This window comes from Lates calcarifer, linkage group LG10 (genome assembly GCF_001640805.2).
Source record: "Lates calcarifer isolate ASB-BC8 linkage group LG10, TLL_Latcal_v3, whole genome shotgun sequence".
Lineage (NCBI taxonomy): Eukaryota > Metazoa > Chordata > Actinopteri > Centropomidae > Lates > Lates calcarifer.
The window spans coordinates 14,908,328-14,929,203 of record NC_066842.1 but is presented as its reverse complement, the minus strand read 5'-3'; the positions used below and the strand labels follow the sequence as shown (position 1 = coordinate 14,929,203).

The 20,876-nt window shown below is 40.6% G+C and overlaps 3 protein-coding genes and 1 long non-coding RNA gene across 5 annotated transcripts; 2 read left to right on the top strand and 2 right to left on the bottom strand.

Moving 5' to 3' along the window:
* Positions 1 to 370: 370 nt before the first annotated feature.
* Positions 371 to 1,432, bottom strand: LOC108875191 (uncharacterized). Its single transcript, XR_001959826.2, has 3 exons — positions 1,292 to 1,432; positions 995 to 1,066; positions 371 to 863 (listed from the first exon to the last, which is right to left on the bottom strand). It is a non-coding gene; the product is annotated as an uncharacterized LOC108875191 (long non-coding RNA).
* Positions 1,366 to 4,177, top strand: LOC108875172 (proteoglycan 4). The gene is made up of 2 exons (XM_018663913.2): positions 1,366 to 1,527; positions 2,447 to 4,177. Exon 2 carries the CDS (start codon positions 2,454 to 2,456, stop codon positions 3,456 to 3,458), a length of 1,005 nt encoding a protein of 334 aa, XP_018519429.1. The 5' UTR covers positions 1,366 to 1,527; positions 2,447 to 2,453; the 3' UTR covers positions 3,459 to 4,177.
* Positions 4,178 to 5,383: 1,206 nt separating this feature from the next.
* Positions 5,384 to 17,242, bottom strand: terb1 (telomere repeat binding bouquet formation protein 1). Its single transcript, XM_051073340.1, has 20 exons — positions 15,211 to 17,242; positions 14,954 to 15,064; positions 14,640 to 14,771; positions 14,419 to 14,550; positions 14,156 to 14,216; positions 13,917 to 14,035; positions 13,626 to 13,754; positions 13,375 to 13,527; positions 13,144 to 13,275; positions 12,855 to 12,980; positions 12,382 to 12,524; positions 11,924 to 12,291; positions 11,738 to 11,856; positions 11,540 to 11,617; positions 10,786 to 11,022; positions 9,395 to 9,475; positions 9,004 to 9,069; positions 7,874 to 7,941; positions 6,427 to 6,582; positions 5,384 to 6,323 (listed from the first exon to the last, which is right to left on the bottom strand). Exons 1-20 carry the CDS (start codon positions 15,281 to 15,283, stop codon positions 6,291 to 6,293), a joined length of 2,517 nt encoding a protein of 838 aa, XP_050929297.1. The 5' UTR covers positions 15,284 to 17,242; the 3' UTR covers positions 5,384 to 6,290.
* A 125-nt stretch (positions 17,243 to 17,367) lies between these two features.
* pdp2 (putative pyruvate dehydrogenase phosphatase isoenzyme 2) lies at positions 17,368 to 20,730 on the top strand. Of its 2 annotated transcripts, none has more exons than XM_018663900.2 (9): positions 17,368 to 17,519; positions 17,842 to 17,974; positions 18,071 to 18,253; positions 18,439 to 18,558; positions 18,645 to 18,931; positions 19,024 to 19,129; positions 19,212 to 19,448; positions 19,535 to 19,834; positions 19,938 to 20,730. In XM_018663900.2, the coding sequence occupies exons 2-9, from the start codon at positions 17,894 to 17,896 to the stop codon at positions 20,211 to 20,213; spliced, it is 1,590 nt and encodes a 529-aa protein (XP_018519416.1). In that variant the 5' UTR covers positions 17,368 to 17,519; positions 17,842 to 17,893; the 3' UTR covers positions 20,214 to 20,730. The 2 variants fall into 2 exon arrangements, with proteins under 2 accessions (XP_018519416.1, XP_018519417.1); XM_018663901.2 differs by having other exon boundaries at positions 17,393 to 17,652.
* The last annotated feature ends 146 nt before the right edge of the window (positions 20,731 to 20,876 follow it).

Here is a 20,876-nt window from a genome sequence, read left to right as displayed (position 1 = left end):
CTGGAACTGTGGCCTCTTTGTATGATGGCAAACAGAAAGACTGATTTAAGAAAAGGAAGGTAAACTTTATAATAGTATCTGTCAGGTTATCTGTCATAACTGTTTTGTTTTTCATCAGCATATACCCCGAAGCAAAGACTTAGCCACTGTTTAGTGCAAACATATCAAAGAACATGTAACAAAATAGTTTAATTATTTACAATTTAATTTGATTGTACATAATTCAAGTTTCCCTTCTCTTAACAAGGTGAGGATGACTTTCTTTTTGTTTTTTTTTCCTGCACACTAAAAAGAAGTTTGGACCCATCTATTTCCATTTAGGCGTTAATCTCCTCCCTAACGCATAGGTCAGCACAGTTGTGAGAGCCAGCTCAACCTGCACACCAACACAGACGTAGAACGAGAGCGTCATGTGACCCCCAATCAGACATGAGTGATTGAGTATCATAAAACCAATAATGCCAATCACGATGAGTAGTCCTGATGCAGCCTGGCAGACCATGCTACACTTCAGTGCTGGTTTGTCTTTGGCATAGGCAGCTAAAACCATGGACAGCAGGGCAAAGGCCACCAGCACCACACTAACATACAGAGACAGGATAACTGCTGGTTCAAGGATGTTAATGTTTATCTTGGACTCAGCTCCCTGAACAGAGTAGAAGTACAGTTCACCATGTTTTGGACATATTTGAAAGGGGCTGATGAGGGCATTATCAAAGATAGCGAACACACCACCAAAGTACACCAGGGAGGCTGACACCTGAATGAAGATGAGCAGGAGAAACACTGAAATCCAAACACAGCATCCTGTGGGACTCTTCACACAGAGAACTGAAACCCTCTGACACCCCATGACTTCTGACCTGCAGATTCAATATTTATGATGACAAAAATCAATACAAACAGTCATTTGATGGTGTCTGTTTGAACATACAGAAAAAAGCATTTAACTGACAAAATTGCTTATAAATTTAGTATTTCTGCAGAAACTTACGGCATTAATGTCTGAGTGATGTTCATGAATGAGCCTCAAGTGGGATGTCTGTCACAGCACAGCACACCTGTGCTGCAACAATAAACATGTCACGGGTTTAATGGCAGTATCAGCTGATCAGCTGATACTGCCATAACATTTAAATGAAACCAAAATTTACATCACTAGCTTTTGGTGAAGTTCAAACAGATTTAGTGGGGATCCCTGTGAAACATGACACATGTTTTGCTGACTCATAACTGGATACTAAGTTTGACTGGGTAAAGACAAAGTTGAAAGTTTTTTTTGATTACTTACGTTGGTGAGGCGACGACGCCACTGTGGCTCAGGAAGTGCACTAGTCCGGGTGGTGGTGCCGCGCACGGAGCGTGAACGCGCACGGTGCGCAAGCAGCGTCTGTACAGCTTTGCCTGTCCCGCTGCTGGTGCGCGAGTCAGCAGCAGACAGTTTGACGTGCGGTCTTCTCCAAGTCCAGAGTGCGAGACCATCTCCATCGTTTTCTGCTTTTACTGCAACGCAAACGGGTTCAAAAGGTTGGTTGCAGAGCTAATAACAGTTATTTATTTTAACTTCAAATTCTAACCGGAGTTGTTTTTACTTCTCTGCACTTTGGATAGTTTTAAGTTTGTTCAGCACGGGAGGGAGGCGGGGTCGTCTGCAAGAGCTTCTTTGTTCGTTTTGCTTTGACAAGCAATTAGTCGCAATTAGTACAGGGGCGATGTTGGCGTCGATTTTAATTGTAATCGGATATTTGTCATGGCACAATGTCAAGTAATGATACTGTTAGAAATGCATGTTAGTATTCGAAATCTTGGGTTCTGACAGACAGGAGAACAAGGTGTGGTTGTTTTACACAATAATTAGAAAATGCAAACAGAGACACCATTACTGTAATTGTCCTGTATTATGTCGCAAACGCATCCACTGCACGTCTGAACTCGTCCAGGGTTTATGTTCTCACGGGAGTATAAACCTGTGAGGTGGCATGCAGTGCAAAGCAAACAAGAAAGAAAGAATCAAACAAACAAATGTTTTAAATTGTCCTCCGACACTCCAGAAACATTCACTAGAGAGACACCGTCATTTCCCAACACTGTATGGGACATGGTGTACATGCAGGCCGGGAAGGGTTCAAGAGAACATGATGTACCAAAACACACACACTGGAATATTTTTGCTCAGTTAGTTAAGTCAATTCTGACAACTTAAAGAAAGTTTCCCTCTTAATATTGTGTTGCTTTTGTAACATCGAGCATTTATGTACTTCTGAATTTGTAAGAAGAGCAGCATCCTCAACTTAACATACAACGCCTGCAACCACAGGAATTTTATATGATATTGAGGTTAAAAAAAAAAAAAACTTTAGGTTTACTTTTTGCAACAACTTAAAGAGCAGAATTTGACATTTTATTATTTAAAAATGATTTTATCTCATTTTGAACTTCAATACAGGTTCATTATGGGAAACAAGTTCAGCAGAAGGCGAGACACTCCAGCCAACAATGGTGAAACTGTTGCCACTGAACAGACTGCAGAGGAGCCAGCTGTTCCTCAACCAGCAGAGGAGTCTGAGATAGCACAGACACCAGAGACCGTTGAGGCAGAGGATCTAGAAGTGGTGGTGGGGGAGGTGGTGACACCAGTGGCGCGTTTGCCCAGTGAAGAATGTGTAGCAGAGTGTAAAGAGCCAGAGGCTCCCGCCGCCTCTGCCACGCTAAATGATGCTGAGCCAGAGCCTGTGACAAAGGAAAGCTCAGCTCCAGTCCAGACTGAGCCTCTGGTCTCAATCAGCAAACCAGAATCTCCTCTGGAATCAGAGCCTGTTGCAGAACCAAAACCTGCTGCTGAAACAGAGCCTGTTGCTGAAGCTCAGCTTGCCCCAGAACCAGAACCAGCCCCAGCCCCAGAACCTGTCTCTGAACCAGAGCCTACCTCAAATCCAGAGGCAGAAGTTGAGCTTGTCCCAGAGCCCATTTCAGAGTCAGTACCAGTCCCAGCTGAGCCTCTGGAGCAGCACACAGACATGCTTACCCAAGAGTCTCTCCCTGAGCCGGTGCCCACGTCACCCCCTTTGATCGACCTGGGTGTCCCCGACGACACACCCCAACCTGCTAACAGTCCCCCCCCCCCAGCTCCCATCCCTGACCTGGTCAGTGCAGACGGGCCCTCAGACATCCCAGTGGCTGAGGAATGCAGAGACAGCACTGAGGCTGCTAAGACTTCCACATCTGAGCCAGAAAAGTCAGAGGAGACATCAGAGTCTCCGGAAAAGCCAATGGAGGTGGAGGCTGCAGAGAATTTGGAGCAACTTGTGAGTGATGTCAATGAGGAAAACATTAGCGGACTCCTACAGAATTTGGAGCTGAAAGGAAACGACCTTGTCTCTGACCTCATTCCCGATGATGTCAAGATCCCTGACGACGCTCCCATCATAGAAATAAGCACGTCTACTGAGCTGATGTGAATCCACTGAGGAGAGTTCATGAAATAAGTGAATGGATGTTTTCCTGTGAAACCCTCTTAACCCTTTACATGACTTCTGAAAGAATCACAGATGCAATGGTTGTTTTTCTCCCCTCACTTGTGTAGCCAAATAAAGGCAAACAGCTTATTTTGTCTTTCAAAGTGAACAAAATGTGCCAAATGAGCTCTGGAAGAAACTGATGTCTCATCAGTTTTCACTTACAACTGAATACTGATAAATTTATGTTTTGTTTTGTTTTTTTGATTACATGTATACAGCCATATATTGTGTGTGGAATGATGAGTAAAAAAACTCAAACAGGACATGGGATAATCGTGTACATAAGTGTATTGATGGACAACAGAGATCTTCCTCTATGCAATTTCAACAAGCAAGAATTCAACTTGTATTTCTTGTGGGTACTTGAAGAAAATGGTGTCATTGCTATATAACAATCTGATAGAGAAACTTTAAGTGGAGTTTAAAAATATAAAAATGACAGGCAAGGGACAGTAGCAATGCAACGGAGACCATATATGCATACGACTATATAGAAGGATACAAGTATCCAATAAACATTTATGCCTTAACATACTGATGTTTGGACTTTGCAGTATTCCTCTAACAAGAATGATCTTCTTATTGTATTTTCAGTATAATGAGGGGATTTTAATTAAAGTAGTGGCTTGCTTGTGAAAATAAACATATTATTCCATTTGTGTTATGGTCATGCACTCTGTTTTTTAATTTTTCAAAAATATTGTTCTATAGTTTATGATTTAGAGAGTGTAAATGAGAAAAAACTAAAGGCAAGTTGGCGTGATACTTGACATTCATTAGCTTTATGGCTACAAGGCTCCAGATGTAGAGTAGCTGCACGCTCGTCCCATTATTTTCAATGTGGAATGTGACCTAGCTGGCCTAAAACAGAAGTGGCAAGTGCCAAGTAGGGATCTGTCAAATGAACATATTGGAGCAAGTAGAGCTTTCCCCATTACAGAACGTTATACAACATGCTAGTACATGAATTGGACACAATGTGCACATGGAAATCAAATTCCTCCCAACACAGCGCAGATCACGCAAGAGAGAGACAGCGACTTCTCACAGTCTCGTGGGAGAGAGGACGAGAGGGGAGGGAGGAGAAGGGGGAGAGAGACGAGGCCACATTCTTTCCAAAGGAAGGAGGTTTTCGGGGGGTCTGGGTCAAAAGTCTTCAGTATGGCTGTGTTTCAGTCCATGAGAAATCTGCTCCTTGCATGCCTCTCCCACCACAGTCCACCACCCCCACCCCCTGCCCTCACTGCATTGCTATCCCGACATCTTGACAGAAGTAGTTAGTCGATTGGTAAGAGAGGCCACTTCTGCCTGCCTAAAAATGAAACTTGTAAAAATACAAACTACTGACCAGTTTGACAGGAAGACTACGATAAGATAAGATACCACAATGTTGTCAAGATGTACAACACAGAGCTGCTCACAATATAGACAATATTTAGAAGGCAATTATGTCTTCTCCAGTTATATAACCCATAATCATATTATATCCCACTACCAATAAACATATTGCCTTGTCTAGTCACACCTAACTTTAACAGCCTACGCCTCAGGGCATGGTGAAAGGATAAGTCCCATGGTTTTGGCAACACACAGATGAGTCCCCATGGAAAGGGAGAGGCGCTCTTTAATACAGTGATCTCAGTCAAGCTTGCCTTTAGTAAAGCATACAGTTAACTACTTCTTGATGCACACCGAGAATAGATAAGGAGCATAATTTGCACTATTTGTGATTCCTGTCATACCAGAGGCTTTCAGCTCAATAAACAAAAGTGCTTGACTTCAGACCCCCCCCCCCCTCCTTGTTGATTTCCTGTCTCTCTATATGGACTCTGATGGCCAAAGCACAAAAACAAAGAAAACAGAACTGGGTATTTGCTTCCGTGACAGTGTATATCAAGGAAGTAACACAAATATGATTTATAAGGGTCCAAGCAGAAGTGCAATTTTCCATTTTTGTACTAAAAATATATTCTTGTTAAAAATAAAATAAAACTTTCAAATGCAAATATGCTACACAACTGACTTTATGGTATGCTCTGGTTCATAACTGCTGAAATGGACAACACTTTTCATGGAGTCCTTGGTAAAGTCACATGACCATACTGAACAGGTGTCTGCTGAACATTTTGACTATTTAAAAGAAGCAAAAAACAGTATAGGTTTGGTATAGGTGGTTGCCAGATTATTAGGTGCTGGGCCCTTTTGAAAACATTGTGCAATTACAATCCAATCTGGCAGACGTACATGTTACAACACAGTGCCACTGCACAATGTTGTGGTGATTCATCAAGAGGTGGTGCAACAGGAAAACAAACACTTTACTAAAATGGACCTTACTCCATTCAGAATCTGGCACAATTCATACAGAAGTCCCAACTGTTTCTGATTTAGTGTCATGTGACATTTAACACTATGAATATATACATCAAAAATTGTGCCTGCAGCTACATTTTCAATTTGAAAAGTTTCTGAAATTTTATTTGCATTAATCAAATACAAAGAAGAACAGAGAATAGTCAGGGAATGTTAAGTAACACCTGTTTTGATTTTTCAATAAATAACAAAAAGAAAAACACTAAAAAAATGCTGCAGAAACCATTTGAAAGAGTGCAAACCATATACAAAATACTAAAAATCTAATAAACACTTAAAATACAATATATTAGAAGTCTGCTTTGGATAATTTTACTAACAGAGCAGCGTTTTGAACTGGATAGAATGAAGGCCTTTGGTTAATTTCCAGAGGGCTGCCACAGGATCTCAGGACTAGTACTATGCACAGCCAACATCCTGGCTTTTACCTCTCTGAAGGAAAAAACAACAGGAGAAAGAAAGGCAGTTAATTAAATGCATTTTGACAGTTATCTTGAAACAAAAACAACCTTTTTTCAAGATTTTCTCCTGTTACCGTTAGCCGTTTGTATTTCTTGGCCAGGTCAACATTGGTGCGTCCAGGTTGGAAGGGATATGACCACAAGATGGAGTTCCACGAGAAGCCAAATGTCTTTACTCCGCTCAGTAGGTAGTGCACCTCCTCAACGCTGAAATCGTTCCTTTTCCTTCTCTGAGAATAATAAGTATGACAGAAAAGAGTGAATTTCAGGTCAGATGGACAGGACAGTAAAGATGATGGAACAAATCAAATGTACATGGATACACACTTGACATCATTAAGTATAATACCTGTACCTCTTGTGTGTAGTTCATCATTTCAAAAGCTGTTTCACAATCTGATTGCCAAATTGCACTCGTGCAGAGTAAAAGTGTAACTGTTTCAAATGTTAATGACTTCTCCTCTGACACATGGCCTAGTTACTAAAGCTCTGCTGAATAGAATAACAAAATTGAAAATATATAAAATAGGGGGAAACGTGCATGCAAAAACTCACCCAAAAATAAATTACATAAATTACTCCCAACCATCCTGCAAAGCACATCGTACTAGTTTTTATTTGATTTCCCACCCTTCAGGCAGCAACTGGTTTCAATTTACTTGAGTGCGCTATGAAAATCAATTGGCTGACACTTGACATTTGATGTATAATCTCTATTAGTGCCAATGTTACATTACAATTACATGGTAGTGCAGCTGCAAAGACTGTCCTTCAGCTGGTATATTCAAAGATATATTCAAAGTACATCTGTATGTTACAGTTCTGCTGCAGATGATCAACTTTTTATAATGCAAGAAATGACTGGATTAATTTGATTATTTTCAGTTTCTACATAACTAAACACAGCCAGTTCTTTACTGTGCATCCCAGGAAAGATTTAAAATGATTTTCACATGGTACTAATTAAGAGAAGTCTTTCCTGGGCCTGGAAAGTAGAGGAACTTACTCTTTAGCTACTGGCAGTAAAGTACACACATTTTATAATTAATTGGTTAGACTTAACTTGCAATTAACAGAGTTATTAACAAATATCTTATAAACATTACTTTAACATCAGCTATTTATCTAAGGTAATGTTTGCACTTATACTAATTTGAGGAGACACTGCGGGATGACCCATGTACAGTATCAAAAATGCAGCATCTGTGTAATTCAATGGCATTTCATGTTTTTTTCCCAGTCTGGTAAAACACAGGCATTGATTCAAACATCTTTCCTTCTCTGTGCCATATCCTTGCATCATTTCACTGTAAATCAATATGTATATCAATATTACTGTTTGTAGTAGGAGGCACTGATAAGATGAAGTAGTCTAAGAACTAAATTTGATGCACTGCTATATATTGCTGTGACTGTACATACTGTGTAGTCACAGCAATAAAAAGCTGCTGGAAAATCTGGCAGGCCACATAAACATCAGAACATACATTTTTGACAGAGAACATTCTTTCAAACTCTTACAGTGGAGCAGTGATCTGTGCTAGTCTTCAGCTTATCAACACGATGCCCACTATTCCCTCCTCTTCTCTCTGTATTGGAACATAAAACACTTTGCATTTGTGTGCTGAGTGGAGGCCAGGTTTTGCAACTCATTCTATTACTCAACAACATATCAACTGGCGCCAGACTTAACGTACAAAAGAGACAATTTCTCTTTTCGCTCTTGCCCTAATCCTCATTAGAGTAATGTTACATCACTCATTATGGCTTATATAGCTGTAGTACAAACAGCAATGTGGAAAGAACGACTGATGAATGAAGGGGAGACAAGAAAACAGAAGAAAGGGGACAGAATTAAGACAGAAGAAAGTACATTAGAGGAGGAGGAGAGGATGGAAAAAACAGATGAACTGGACAGAGAAAGAATGAAAATGTGGACTGTGCAGTGGAAGAAAAAACTATTTTAAGTGTGGACTTACTCAAAGGGAGCATTGGAAAATGCATTTGGCTGAGAGGTATAAAGATACAGTAAATCTCAGCCTGACAGCACAGAAAACCTACACTCCATGCCTGCACCTCTGTGTCCATACTGCAACACTATAACTTTTAGGCTACAGAAAGTCTGACTGAGATCATGTGAACTGGAAAATCTGGAAAACGGGGAGGGAAAAAGGAGATGGATGGCAAATCTAACCACGAAATATATGAATATACATATTACAGTATAGTGAGCGTAATGGAAGTACACAACATGAAAAATCATAAGGTGGAACATATTAAAATTCCTCTCCTTTCACTGCTATGTCACTGGCATAACACAAAAGCATCAGAACACACCCTTTCAATCTCTCTCTTTCACATACACGTGCACACACACTCTTGGTGTTACACAGAGTGTGAAACAGCTTAATACAGCTGTGCTGCTCTGAACCAGCTCTGGCCTGCACTGTGAGAACACTGGCTGCAGTTCAACATTCCTCCTGCTCTCTGGTTTGTCTACTGCCAGGAACACACTGCAGAGGACAGCTCCCACCACAGGCTCTCAATCACAACATTCACACACACTTAAAGTAATCTACTGTATACACCCATATCTGATATCACATATTTACCCTCAGGAAGATGCTGCTGTGATAATATTGCATACATACCAGTCTTGTTATAGGAGGTAAATGTCTCAGTTTTAGCTCCTTTGCGCAGTGGAGTCAAAGTGAAGCCTATGATTAATGGAAGATGACAGCTGAATAACACACTTGAAGAATATTGTATATGTATAATACATCAGTCTAAACATATCTTCCAAGTATTCAAATAATTTCTTTAGCTTTTAGGAACAACTTTTTGTGACAAAGTGCTGCTTTCTGCGCTCATGCATTTGAATGGTTAAGAGAACATTTTGTTTTTCTTGTGCATCAGTTTATTTATTTTCATACTATATTACAAAATTTTGTTTGTTGATTTGTTAGCTCTACATAGGTGCATTACAATGCTTTGAGACATCCCAGTGTTATGTAGCTATATAAAAATTCATTTGCTTCTTACCATTGTGTTTCTTCCAGTGCTGCTCTGGCAGGGAATGCATGCCTTTCCCTGCTCCTTTGCATATGGGAGTCAGGGAGACCTCTTTTACAGTGGAGAAGAAATCAGACATTTTATAGCAGTAGTTAAAGACAACAATGTGTGTATCTTAATGGGGTTATTAAAATAACAGTTATGAAGTAATGGACAAGGACAATAAAACTGACTGTTCCATAAAAAAAAGTTTGGAACAACAGCTACACTCATGACGCATGCTTACTGTCTGAAAGGTCCTCTCATACATAATCAACTACACACATCTTGTTTATTCAGTGTAAAGTTTTTAAATTTATCATGACTGAGGTAATGCACTGAGATAAAGTTCAGAGGAGATGTTACTAGTCCCCATATTTTATGAGAACAACCTTTTGATGCTGTCAAGAAATGAAAATATGAGTAAAGTACAATAACGATAATTTAGTGCACCTATGACATACTGCATACAAGGAACAAGTTCTGAAATGTTAGCCCACACCCATTGTTTTAATATCTGCATATTATATTTTACTGCCAAATGCAGTAATATTCAGCCTGTGCTCATGGCAGGTTAGGTAATGCTAGCCTTATATGGTTGTAGTGAGTAGGGTAACAAAATGTAGAATTTGAACTGGCACGCACACACACACACACACACACACACACACACACACACACACACACAGGTGCCTGGCAGTTGTGAGCACCATGTGCATATTCTGTGGGCTTACCATACTGGGAAGATAGCATTATGTTTTAACTGCAAGGAAAATTTGTGTCCATTCCTATATCTAACTTTGCACAAGGCACTTCATTGTGCGTCACCTTTGTGAACTGGTTATCTGCAATACAACAACTTTCAAACTAGGACCAGTGCAAAGTGAGTGAGACACAAACTGGTGTGTGTTCGATAAAACATGAAAACACATAAAACCTGTAGCGACCTGCAGTGACAAGTGACAAGTGAAACTCAATCGACATAGCTGTGAGTAAGCCTCATGGCAGCTGTGGGCCTTTTCTTTGATTTTCATTTAACTTGGTTAGTTATCTGTAGTTGTTTGGTGATAATGCAGTTGTTTTAAATGATAAACTGTTTTACCTAATATTATATTTAATGTGAATAAAATGAAAAATGTAAAGCACATACACTGTAAAACACTTGTATGAACTTAAGGAGTCACTCCACATTTCTGAAAAATAAATTAATAAAAATAAAACTACTCTCCTGAGCACAATAATCAATTTCTTCTCCTGCTGTGCTTTACAGGAACTATTAATGTGGCTGGAATGTATTCTTGGACCAATCAGACTGTGAATGGAACTTATACCATCTGATTATTTGGTTTTACTATGTCAGTTCAAATGTTGAAGCCTATTACCACGCCAGTATTCTTGGCTTCTTTGTGGCTCTGCTGCTGACACTCTCTCAGAGTCCTGACCTGTCAGCTCCACTGTGTTGTCCTGGAGCTCTCTCCTGAACAGAAGGCTGCAGTGATGAGTCCTGAATTGCTCTGTGGCCGTTTGGAGAGCCCTGTGCATGTCACAGCTGTGAGGGCAGGAGCTCTGAAGAGATGCAAAGGTGCGACTGGTCACTTTCTCAAAAGGCAATACACAGCCTAAAAGAGAGAGAGAAGAAATGTGGAGAATTAACAAATTTACACTGATTAGCCTGAGTGCTCCCTTGAAGTTTAGATAGACGATGATTTTTTGTGTGGCCTGAGCTTGTTGAGTCCCAGGCTTCTCTAGTAAGCTTGGACATGTAAAGGACAATAAGAAACACAAAATGTGTGTGTGTGTGTGTGTGTGTGTGGCACACGCACTGATGCAGCCTTGTCCGCGGCATAGAGGACAGGCAAGCAGCGAAAACATCCATGATAAAATAGTGGATGTTAATAATGAGGCGAGACAAATAAAGCAATCTATGGGACACACTTGAGTCTGGAGCCCTGATTCTAATTATTCATTACTAAGTTCACATAAAGATAATTACCAAAAAAAAGACTATTTTACAAATTTTAAAATACTGTAAAGTAAAGATTGGCCAGTACACCATGTCAGTTTGAACTCTCAACCACCATTTTATAATACAAGATGGAAAGCATTTCACTGAGGGGTTGCTTTGTGTTCCTCTACCTGCACACCGAGAATGAGAGAGCAAATGTTCCTCAGCAGCGATTTTCCCCACCTTACTCATCTCCCGGTCCTGTAACTCTAAACATAAAAACATTATTAGTAGAATAAACATGGTATAAACTGCATATCTACAAAAATGAAAGTAAAGAAAGAAGTTATTATAACAGTGTGTTAAAGACATGACACTATGACTCTTACCTTCTTTGTCAGTACAATTAATTTCCTTTGGTACACTGTGCCTAACTGGTGCTGGGGGTTTAAACAAATCACTAAAGAATAAACAAAAACGTAAGAAAAAGGAATCATGAAAGCCACCACTTCTTTTGAATTTTTAAGTACTAACTCTACTAACCTGTCTGATGAATGTAGCTCTCTGCCTCCCTCTAGTGACCATACACGAGAAGACATTGGGGTCTGGTACCCTTGTTTACTGAGTACCTTTCATCCCTTCCACTGGCTTCAGCCTTCTCCTCCCAAGTACTGGAGCTCATATTCTTAGTAATGGAGCTCATATTCTTCAGGTCACTCTCATTCTCCTTCATGATCATGTTTCTGACAGTCTGAAGTTTAAAGTTGTTGTCATCTCCTGCTTCTATACGCTTGTGAGTGCTGGTCTGTCTATATGCTGTGGGGATGGTTTTAATATTCTCCTTGTGTTGCAGAGGTAGAGGTAAGGTTGGAGATAGAGATGGTAGAACTAGCCCTTCAGTTGAAGTTGGTATGTCTTTGTTCTCCTGTTCGTCCTCAGCCTCCTAAAGATGAACATTAGCACACATCACAAGTCACCAAGCTACTGCACATGCTGATTAAATTGTGGTCATGTGTGTAAAAGCATGTCTAACCTTTGCCTGTTTCTTCTCCAACTGGTCAATTCTGAGCAGCAACTCCCTGGCTGAGTTCCTGAAGCTTTCCATGTTTCTAAAGGGCTCAGCGTTTTCATTTTCCCTATGTTTTGCTATCAGACCAGGCATTCCCAAGGACATAGCTTCACAGGCAAAGACGAACAAATCAATTTGAGAACTCTCTATTCTATATTTAACCAACAAATTACTCAATCCTTCATTCTCTATATTCATTTGATCTGTCACTCTCAGAAAAGTAGAAAAAATCTACTGGAGGAAGGAACAGGGAGGGCAATGATGCAAACAAGTAATAGTGCTAATTAACAGTGGCACAGAGACATTGAAGCTATAATAACAGCTATCATAAATTAAAAGGGCTATGGTCTTCAATTCAATGTCCCATCTTAAATGATGAAACTACAGTGACTGTGAAATAGTTGCATTATGATGCAAACAAAATAGGCTTGACTTACTGGCCTGTTTGCAGGTCTGTAATATGAATGCAGCAGCCCTCCGAACCTCCTCACTTGTGTCCTCTGTGAGTAAAGTTATGATGAGGGGCAGGCCTCCACACTGCACCAACTGGGACTGGTGCTCCTCTACAGAAAGAAAAAAAAACATACAGTTGTGAGAAATATTTGGACTGGATTGTTTGGATAGTTGTACTCTTAAGGAAAAGAAAACTGTAACAGTGGGTAACAGTTTTTAAAATGTTTAAAGTGTGAGGTGGAATCATACTCCAATACTTCAGTGCAGTCTTACCAGATGCCTCAGTGCAGTGGCCCAGGGTAAGTAAAACTGAGAGCCTGTCCTTAGGGTCCAGGTTTGGGCTTCCCAGCAGGGAGAAGAGTTGGGGCACTATGCCATGCTGTGCCAGACCTGAAGCCAGAACAGCTAAAGAGAGTAGAGTGTCAATGAGGAAGGAAGGAAACAATGTGGTTGTTTGCGTTAACTGTTACTGTGCATGTGCTTATGTGAGAGAGCGATACGCACGGTTATCAGCAATACAAGCTGACAGGGTCTTGGATAAAATGACAGAAAGTTGGCAAGACAACACGCTTGTATCTGCCACAGAAGCTAGACGGACCAGTGAATGAGTGAGAGTTTCCAAACCTCCTGAGATAGAAAAACTCTCCTGAACACAGGCTGCAGAAACAAACATGTGATAAGTTTCAATTAGGATGTTTTACATAAATATAAGAAGTCAAAAGTTTAATATATGGCATTCTGCCTCTTTCACTCACAGTTGTTGGCAACTGTCATTGCTATGAAGGAACATACTGATTGAAAAATCTCTGTGTGTGGCAGAGCAATCTGTTGAAGCCACATTTTTATTGTAGGAAAGGCTGCCACACAAATGCGCTGACCCTCCTCTGGAAGATAAAAGAAGATGATTTTAAACTCCTCTTACTCTAGAGTCTCAAAAATTAAATGTTCTATGGTTTGACTTGGAAGTAGAGGCTAGGATGGCAAAGGTATCAATGTTTTACATATTAACTGCTCTATACAAGGCACAAATACACAAGTGAAATTACCATTTTGAGGATTGTTGACACATCCACAGAGAGCACTGGACACAGATGCCCAGAATTGGTAAGTGTGAGTAACATTAGCTACGATTGAAGTAGCATTTGTGGAGAGGGGGAAAGTGGTCCTGCAAAAAACATATACCATCAAACCTATATGTATGTGCTTATATGAGTGGGTTTCTTTAAATTAAGTCTTACCTATGCAAACTTGATGAGTGGTATCTAGCTACATCAATGAAAAGTACCTGAAGAGGTCCAGCAGAATATCCAGGCAGCCGGTGGTTTGGGCTAAAGTCTGTCCTGATTCTGTAATAGCACACAGACAAATAAGAGCTTCCAAGGTCCGCATAACAAAAGTAATATAATCATACTCATATGAAATTGCTTTCATGAGTTTGAAGCAAAACCAAAAAAAATGTCATGTAAAGTGAGAAAAAAGTGCACATAAATTAAAAAGCCAACCCTGTAGCTTTAGCTCATTAAGTCAGCTGAGGAGCCTTGATCTTACTGTTACTAGCCACCAACACAGACAGCAAATAGACAGACACTCTCTTCTGTGTCAATGGGATGTCTTCTTTCATCAACCAACCAGCAAGGTCTGCAAATGTCTCCTTTCTGCACAGAGAATTCTTGCAATACACTACCAGAGGGAAAGAGAATTAGTACATCACCAATATATAAAAGTTATTGTAATTAAGTTAATTCTGCACCTATCACAGAAACACCTACCGTTGGCCTCTGCCAGTGTGCAAAGCGTAAAGAGTGCAGTCTCCTTGACATCTGAATGAACAATACTTGATTTGGAGAGGTTATACACAAACACCACTCCTCCCATTTCTCTCAACAGGTCCACGTTATCCTCTGAAAAAATGAAAATATCAAATAAAACAGGCAGTTGAATCATATGCTAATTATGTAAAGGCAATGATTATTCACCAAACAAGTATGACTGACTGATGGTGCTGTGGGAGATGGTTAGTGTGTAGATGAAATGGTTGGAAACAAAAACACTGTATATTTCATCATTAATGGTTCACTTTTACCTCTGTTTTCACAGATTGAGTGAATGGTGAGAAGAGCTTGTTTCTGTAAATCAGGACATTTCATCTGAAACTTCAGACACTCAAGCAGCAAGCTGAGATCTGTCCTTATGGCTGAAAGTATAACGATGAAAGTAACGAGGCCTTGTTAACCAAACAGACATGCATTTGTAAATATACTGTATAAAGATAAATTTGCGACGCTCATCTACAAATACATCAAAACGTGCACAGGTAGAGTTAGCAATTATGTCACTTACTGTAACGGCTGTTGCTGCAAGCCACTGTCTGATCCATTTCACCCTTTATATGGCTTAGTGGTTTCAAAGCCATTAACAAGGATTAAATGTCACCTAAGTAACAGTATTACTAACTTAATATTAAAATAATACCATCTCTTATTCCTCACTTCGTGCTAACGAATACAACTTTTTGGAATTAGCTATCTAGCTAACAAAACTAAAAGATTCAAGCAAATGTTTACTTCCGCTGAAACTGCAGCTATTTCAAAGTACAGTTTTTGTTAGACTGCAGTCTATGGTTCAAACTGATGTCCACACGTTTGCTTGCGGAGCAGCTAACAACCAAACTCTCGCTGAAAAAAAGGTTAAATTAAGTGACAGTGACGAGACATTAACTTTAGCCAACGTTAGCTGTTGTGTGTCTTCTAAGAATGATTACTGTTGATGATGTAACATTTATGTTACCGTGGAAACAAACGGGGTGGCGCACAATAAACGACAGGAAACTTTACAAATGTGCATTTACTGTAAGCGACTAATGCTAAAACTACATTTAAAATGCTTTAACGCAACTATAAGAATCTGACGTCAAACGCCGATAATCGAACGCCTCGGCGCACTTAATAGACGTGTCGTAGCCGCACTGCTATGAGGCTTAGCTGCCCAGCTAAGGCGAATAAAGCTGACCTTAGCTATTCATCTTCGTCTGGCTGTGATAATAGATGGACATTTATATTCTGTTTTAAAGCTGCATGTGTAATCAACAAGCTACTTTAAGGTATTTAAGAAATTTGGGGTAAAAAACTAACTCTAACCTTGTGCATGTATGGATCTGTTGTATCTAATATGCCTTCTGATTTCTTTCTTTGGTAACTACATTCCCCTCTTCTGTCAGATTTGATTTCCTACTACAGGGATAAATACAGGTACAACAGAACACAACACTCCAATACTCCACTACAACATTTAACAGGACAAGACACTTCCCACACATGACACTCAACACAGCACAAACTCAGGAAAGTGCAAACAAAAAGTAATTGGGAGAAGGAGGGATTTGGGATACTGTAGCTGAATTTGTGATGTTGTTGTGATGATGTTCTGAAATGTGTATTCAGCCCATAGATAATGTATATGATGGCATTTAAAATCTGTATTGGTATCTGTATTGCATGTATGATCCTGTGTTGGATATCAACTGAAATCATTGCTTATTTCCTAAATTGATTGGTGTGCCTGGTTCATTTTTCAATAATAGTATATAGGAGAATAGTATATAGGTGATAATCTGTATCTGTAATGAGGTCACTTCATGTATGAAATGTTTGGTTCAGCCGTTCTTTGGTAAATTTAGTCCTCTGCTGGTGGAAGGTGAGCAGCTTAAATGAGAGGGATGAATGTGTCAGTGGGAAGGTTGATGGTGCACAAAGTATTTGCATTTCACCACAACATTAATTCTGTGTATAATGTAGCTAATTTGACTCAATTCATTCAGCACTCTCCTTACTTGCATTATTAAACTCACATTTCCTACCACTTAAACCTTATTTACTCCTGCAGGAAGCTGAGGTAATGTTTATGTAAACTGGGCCGCTATTTTGTTATTTTATTATTATTGTTTTATAAAAATTTCTTCAATAAACTCTAAACACTTTTACTACTTTGCTGTTATCATTATTTATTAGCTACGATTTGCCTGTTTATGTGATTACTTTTATAAGTGTCATATTGATAAGGTGCCTGGAAAAAATAACAGTAATGGCGGTGTTGGAGGTATTAACTGAAAGCGTGATCGCTGAAACACAGGAGTACGGGACAGATGAATGCGGTCAGATGTTGCCAGCGCGATGGGCAGGCAGGAGGACGACATGCACAACAACACGGTCAACCGGCACACCAGGAGGACACAGTAAAACGACAGGTGCAACGAGACGGAAGTGTGCAGTTTAAGGTTGAATTGACACAGACAGATGTTTTATCAGGTGGACAACCAACATAGACAATCGGATTGTCAAACTAATTTTGTCATAAGTGAAGTACAGTTCAATGTAGAGTTGACTAATGTTACGTTACATCCTCAGTCGACAATGCCCGTGCACGTTCTCATAGTTTTCTTTCTTCTCCCAAATGCGACCATACATACACAGTGCGAAACGTCACACGTAGAGGCATGTCGTCATTACGTATGCAGTTACTGTTTCTCGATTGGCATTGATTCATTCGTAGTTTAGTTTGTTTGAATTTGATTAACTAAGTGTTTATTCCGTGTAATAAACATATGTACCACATCAACCTGCGTGTAGACGTTTAGCTCAAGTACAAGCAACGTAAGTAGCTAATATGTTACACGTTAGCGAAGCTAACCAGCTAGCAAGCCAACTTTACGTTTTATGTGTGTCCAGCTCAGAGTTATGTAGCTAGCTCGTAACTAGTAACACCACGGGAATCTCATAAGGAGAGGTATGCTGTTTGGTATTGACAAAACCTTTTAACACGTTGATTATGGTCTTAGTTTGAAGCTGGCTAACTCACACACCATCTAGCATGCTATCTAGCTACGTCAGCTCCTTGACTGTCAGTCTGGTGATTTCACAGTAATCGTGTGAGTATGACCGTAACCTTATTGGTTCCCGTTTTCCCTTAACACAGAAATCAGGGTGATTGAAGTACGCCACACCCTGCCGAAAGCGTTGTAGTAGATATGTCTGGTCGTGTGTACGCCAGCATCCTTCAAAGAGCTTCGAGCTACGCTCACACACTTTCTTCTACTATCTCATTCCAGGTTTGTATCCTCAATGAGTGCTTTCTTAACTCTATATATTTTTAGTGTGTGTTGCAGTGTTGCCACTATCATCTTGTTGCTTTTCCCTCTTCTCAGCCGCGACCAGCCCACATTTGTCACTTCTCATCCTGGGGTACCATCAGATCAGACCACTTGAACTTCACCGGTGAGGGGTCAGGAAATTGGTCTCAAAGAGGGCAACACTACTCAACTCGTCAGGATCTAGACCTTCAGCTCAGCCGAGTCCAAATCAACAGTATTCTGCGATCTTATGAGCAGGTAATGTATACAACAGTGTCTCTCTTCAGGATGAGGAAGAGCTTGACACTGTTTTTTTGGATGTTGGATATCAAAGCCTGCAGTAGGTAAGCACACTGCTCAGATAGGAGCACGGTAAAAAAGATTGATAAGGTTATATAACAGCTAATCCCGTACATCTATGTGTATGTCCATCTCTGTTTCAGATTGTGAGTGTACCAGAGTTTGATGGCAGGGGACTCAGTACTGTGAAAAAGTTTGAGAGTAACCAGCTAGCTGCTAACACACCAAATGAGGACCGGCGCAGTGCAGCCACCTGCCTACAGGCATGTGTCTTCTCCCCTGTGTCTGTATATCCATCTTGCTACTGTTGTCGTAAAAAAGCTGATTGAGTTTTCTCTGTCTTCTACAGTCAAAGGGCATGCTCTTTGGAGTGTTTGACGGCCATGGGGGTTGGGCATGTGCCCAGGCTGTCAGTGAGCGACTGCTGTACTATATAGCAGTTGCTATGATGTCAAAGCAGAGCCTGGAGGAGCTTGAGAAGTGCATGGAGAATGGCAGGCCCGTTCCTCCCATCTTGCAGTGGTACAAACACCATGCAGATTTCAACTATCGTGAATCTGCTTCACTCTACATTGAACATCTTAGAGTTTTCTGGCAGGAACTACTGGACAGTGAGGAACATGATGAAGGCATGAGGTAAGTTTGCGCTGTACGTCCATATACAGATATATGTTCTACATGTAATTGTGTTTCTTTTACATGCCTTCATCATCTCCCTTTTCTTTTAGCCCTATGGATGCACTGAATTGTGCTTTCAAACGTCTCGATGCAGACATCTCCTTAGAGGCTCAAGTCCCTCTTTCCAATGACCTGATGAAAAGCACAGCCATTCAGGTAATAAGATAAAACTCTCTTAACTGCTTCAGTGTTGCTAAGATCACACATTGTTGATACACATGTATCATCTTCTTTACAGGTGGCGTTTGCTGGTTGCACTGCCTGTGTGGCTCATATTGGCACAGATGGGATCCATGTAGCAAATGCCGGAGACTGCCGAGCAGTGTTGGGAGTGCGGGAGGAGGACGGTTCATGGAGCGCTTTACCCCTGTCCAAGGACCATAACTCTCAGAACCCGGCTGAGGTGGAGCGAATCAAAGCACAACACCCGCCATCCGAGAGAGACAAAGTGGTCACAGATGACAGACTGCTCGGGGTGAGAGGCCTTTATAACTGGCTCTGTACAATGAGTTGACCGTTATATTTCAAGAAACTGGTCCTAAACTTTTATCGTGCTGTCAGGTTCTGATGCCCCTGCGCGCGTTCGGTGATGTGAGATTCAAGTGGAGCTGTGAGTTGCAGCAGAGCATTTTAGCCAGCCTGGAATCCGGAGTGGATCTCGACTCTCTCAACCTGTACCAGTACACTCCACCTAACTACCTAACTCCACCCTACTTGGACGTGACACCAGAGATAACGTATCACAAGCTCAGACCTCAGGACAGCTTCCTGATCCTTGGAACTGACGGGCTGTGGGACGAACTAAGCAGTGAGGAGGCTGTGCGACTGGTTGGAGAGCACCTGAGTGGGATTCACCTACAGGTTTGTGTGTGGGGTGAAAGTGACGTGTATTGTCACTCCCTTGATTCAACTTTTGCATAAATCACAGAAAAATGTCTTGTGTAACTGTCCTTTCTTTTTCCAGGCTCCAGTTTCTCCGTCCGAGAGGCAGCTGAAGTTGGGTCAGTTGCATGAACTTTTACTGAAACGCCGGGCCCGTGCCTCCCCCGCCCTGGACACCAACGTTGCCACGCACCTCATCAGACATGCTCTCGGCACAGGGGAGTATGGAGAGCTATGCCAGGAGAGACTGGCCTCTATGCTCGCTCTGCCAGAGGACCTGGCTCGAATGTACAGGGACGATATCACAGTGACTGTGGTGTATCTGAACTCTGACCTGGCCAGACCTGACCGCAGCTAACAGAACAGTATTTTTTTTTACCGTACTGGACAGAGATAAAAGTGGGATACAAATGGCAATCATTACAACCTGTTACATAGATTGATTTATACACATTTTAAGATTAATGGACAGTTTTCAAGTGATGTATTGTTTACAGGTTGTTTTTTTTTTTTTATCACTGTTCCATAGACTTAACACAGATTAAATATTCATAATTGCAGCATCTATCAGGTCAACATACTCATTTTTTTGCAGTGTATTCATTGAGGTGTAAATACAAGGCTACAGAATAATGCACACACTCACTTTGTTCCTTGTCTGCATTTTTGTTTCTATTTGTCTTGCACAGTTTGCTTTAGACAATCTGTCTTTGACTTGTTTTCCTGTTTACCTCTACGTGTGCTGTGAAGAATACTTTTAATTTTATATAAATGTATAAACTGTCTTTAATGTGACTGTCAGTTGTATTTAAGTTGACACTGCCACTCATTGAAGGAAGGGTGCAGATGCCTCATATTAAACAGTTGACAAATTATTTTTGCTTTGCTTGTGTGTTTTTATGACTGAAACATGGATTAAAAAGTGATGAAAAACTAGTTTTGCAATATGTAGTGAATGTGACGTCTAAAGCAGTGTGAGTTTTCAAAATAAACTGCTAACGTATCCCCTGCTGAGTGTTAT

Bases quoted from the DNA above. Each gene is read 5' to 3' on its own strand.
- LOC108875172 (XM_018663913.2), top strand. From the start codon at position 2,454: ATGGGAAACAAGTTCAGCAGAAGGCGAGACACTCCAGCCAACAATGGT.
- pdp2 (XM_018663900.2), top strand. From the start codon at position 17,894: ATGTCTGGTCGTGTGTACGCCAGCATCCTTCAAAGAGCTTCGAGCTAC. The intron at 17,975-18,070 runs GTTTGTATCCTC...CCCTCTTCTCAG, and splicing joins CTTCTACTATCTCATTCCAG to CCGCGACCAGCCCACATTTG. The intron at 19,835-19,937 runs GTTTGTGTGTGG...TTCTTTTTCCAG, and splicing joins TGAGTGGGATTCACCTACAG to GCTCCAGTTTCTCCGTCCGA.
- terb1 (XM_051073340.1), bottom strand. From the start codon at position 15,283: ATGGCTTTGAAACCACTAAGCCATATAAAGGGTGAAATGGATCAGACA. The intron at 11,023-11,539 runs GTAGAGGAACAC...TCTCTCTTTTAG, and splicing joins CTCTCATTCTCGGTGTGCAG to GCTGTGTATTGCCTTTTGAG. The intron at 6,583-7,873 runs GTAAGAGTTTGA...TATTATTCTCAG, and splicing joins GCACAGATCACTGCTCCACT to AGAAGGAAAAGGAACGATTT.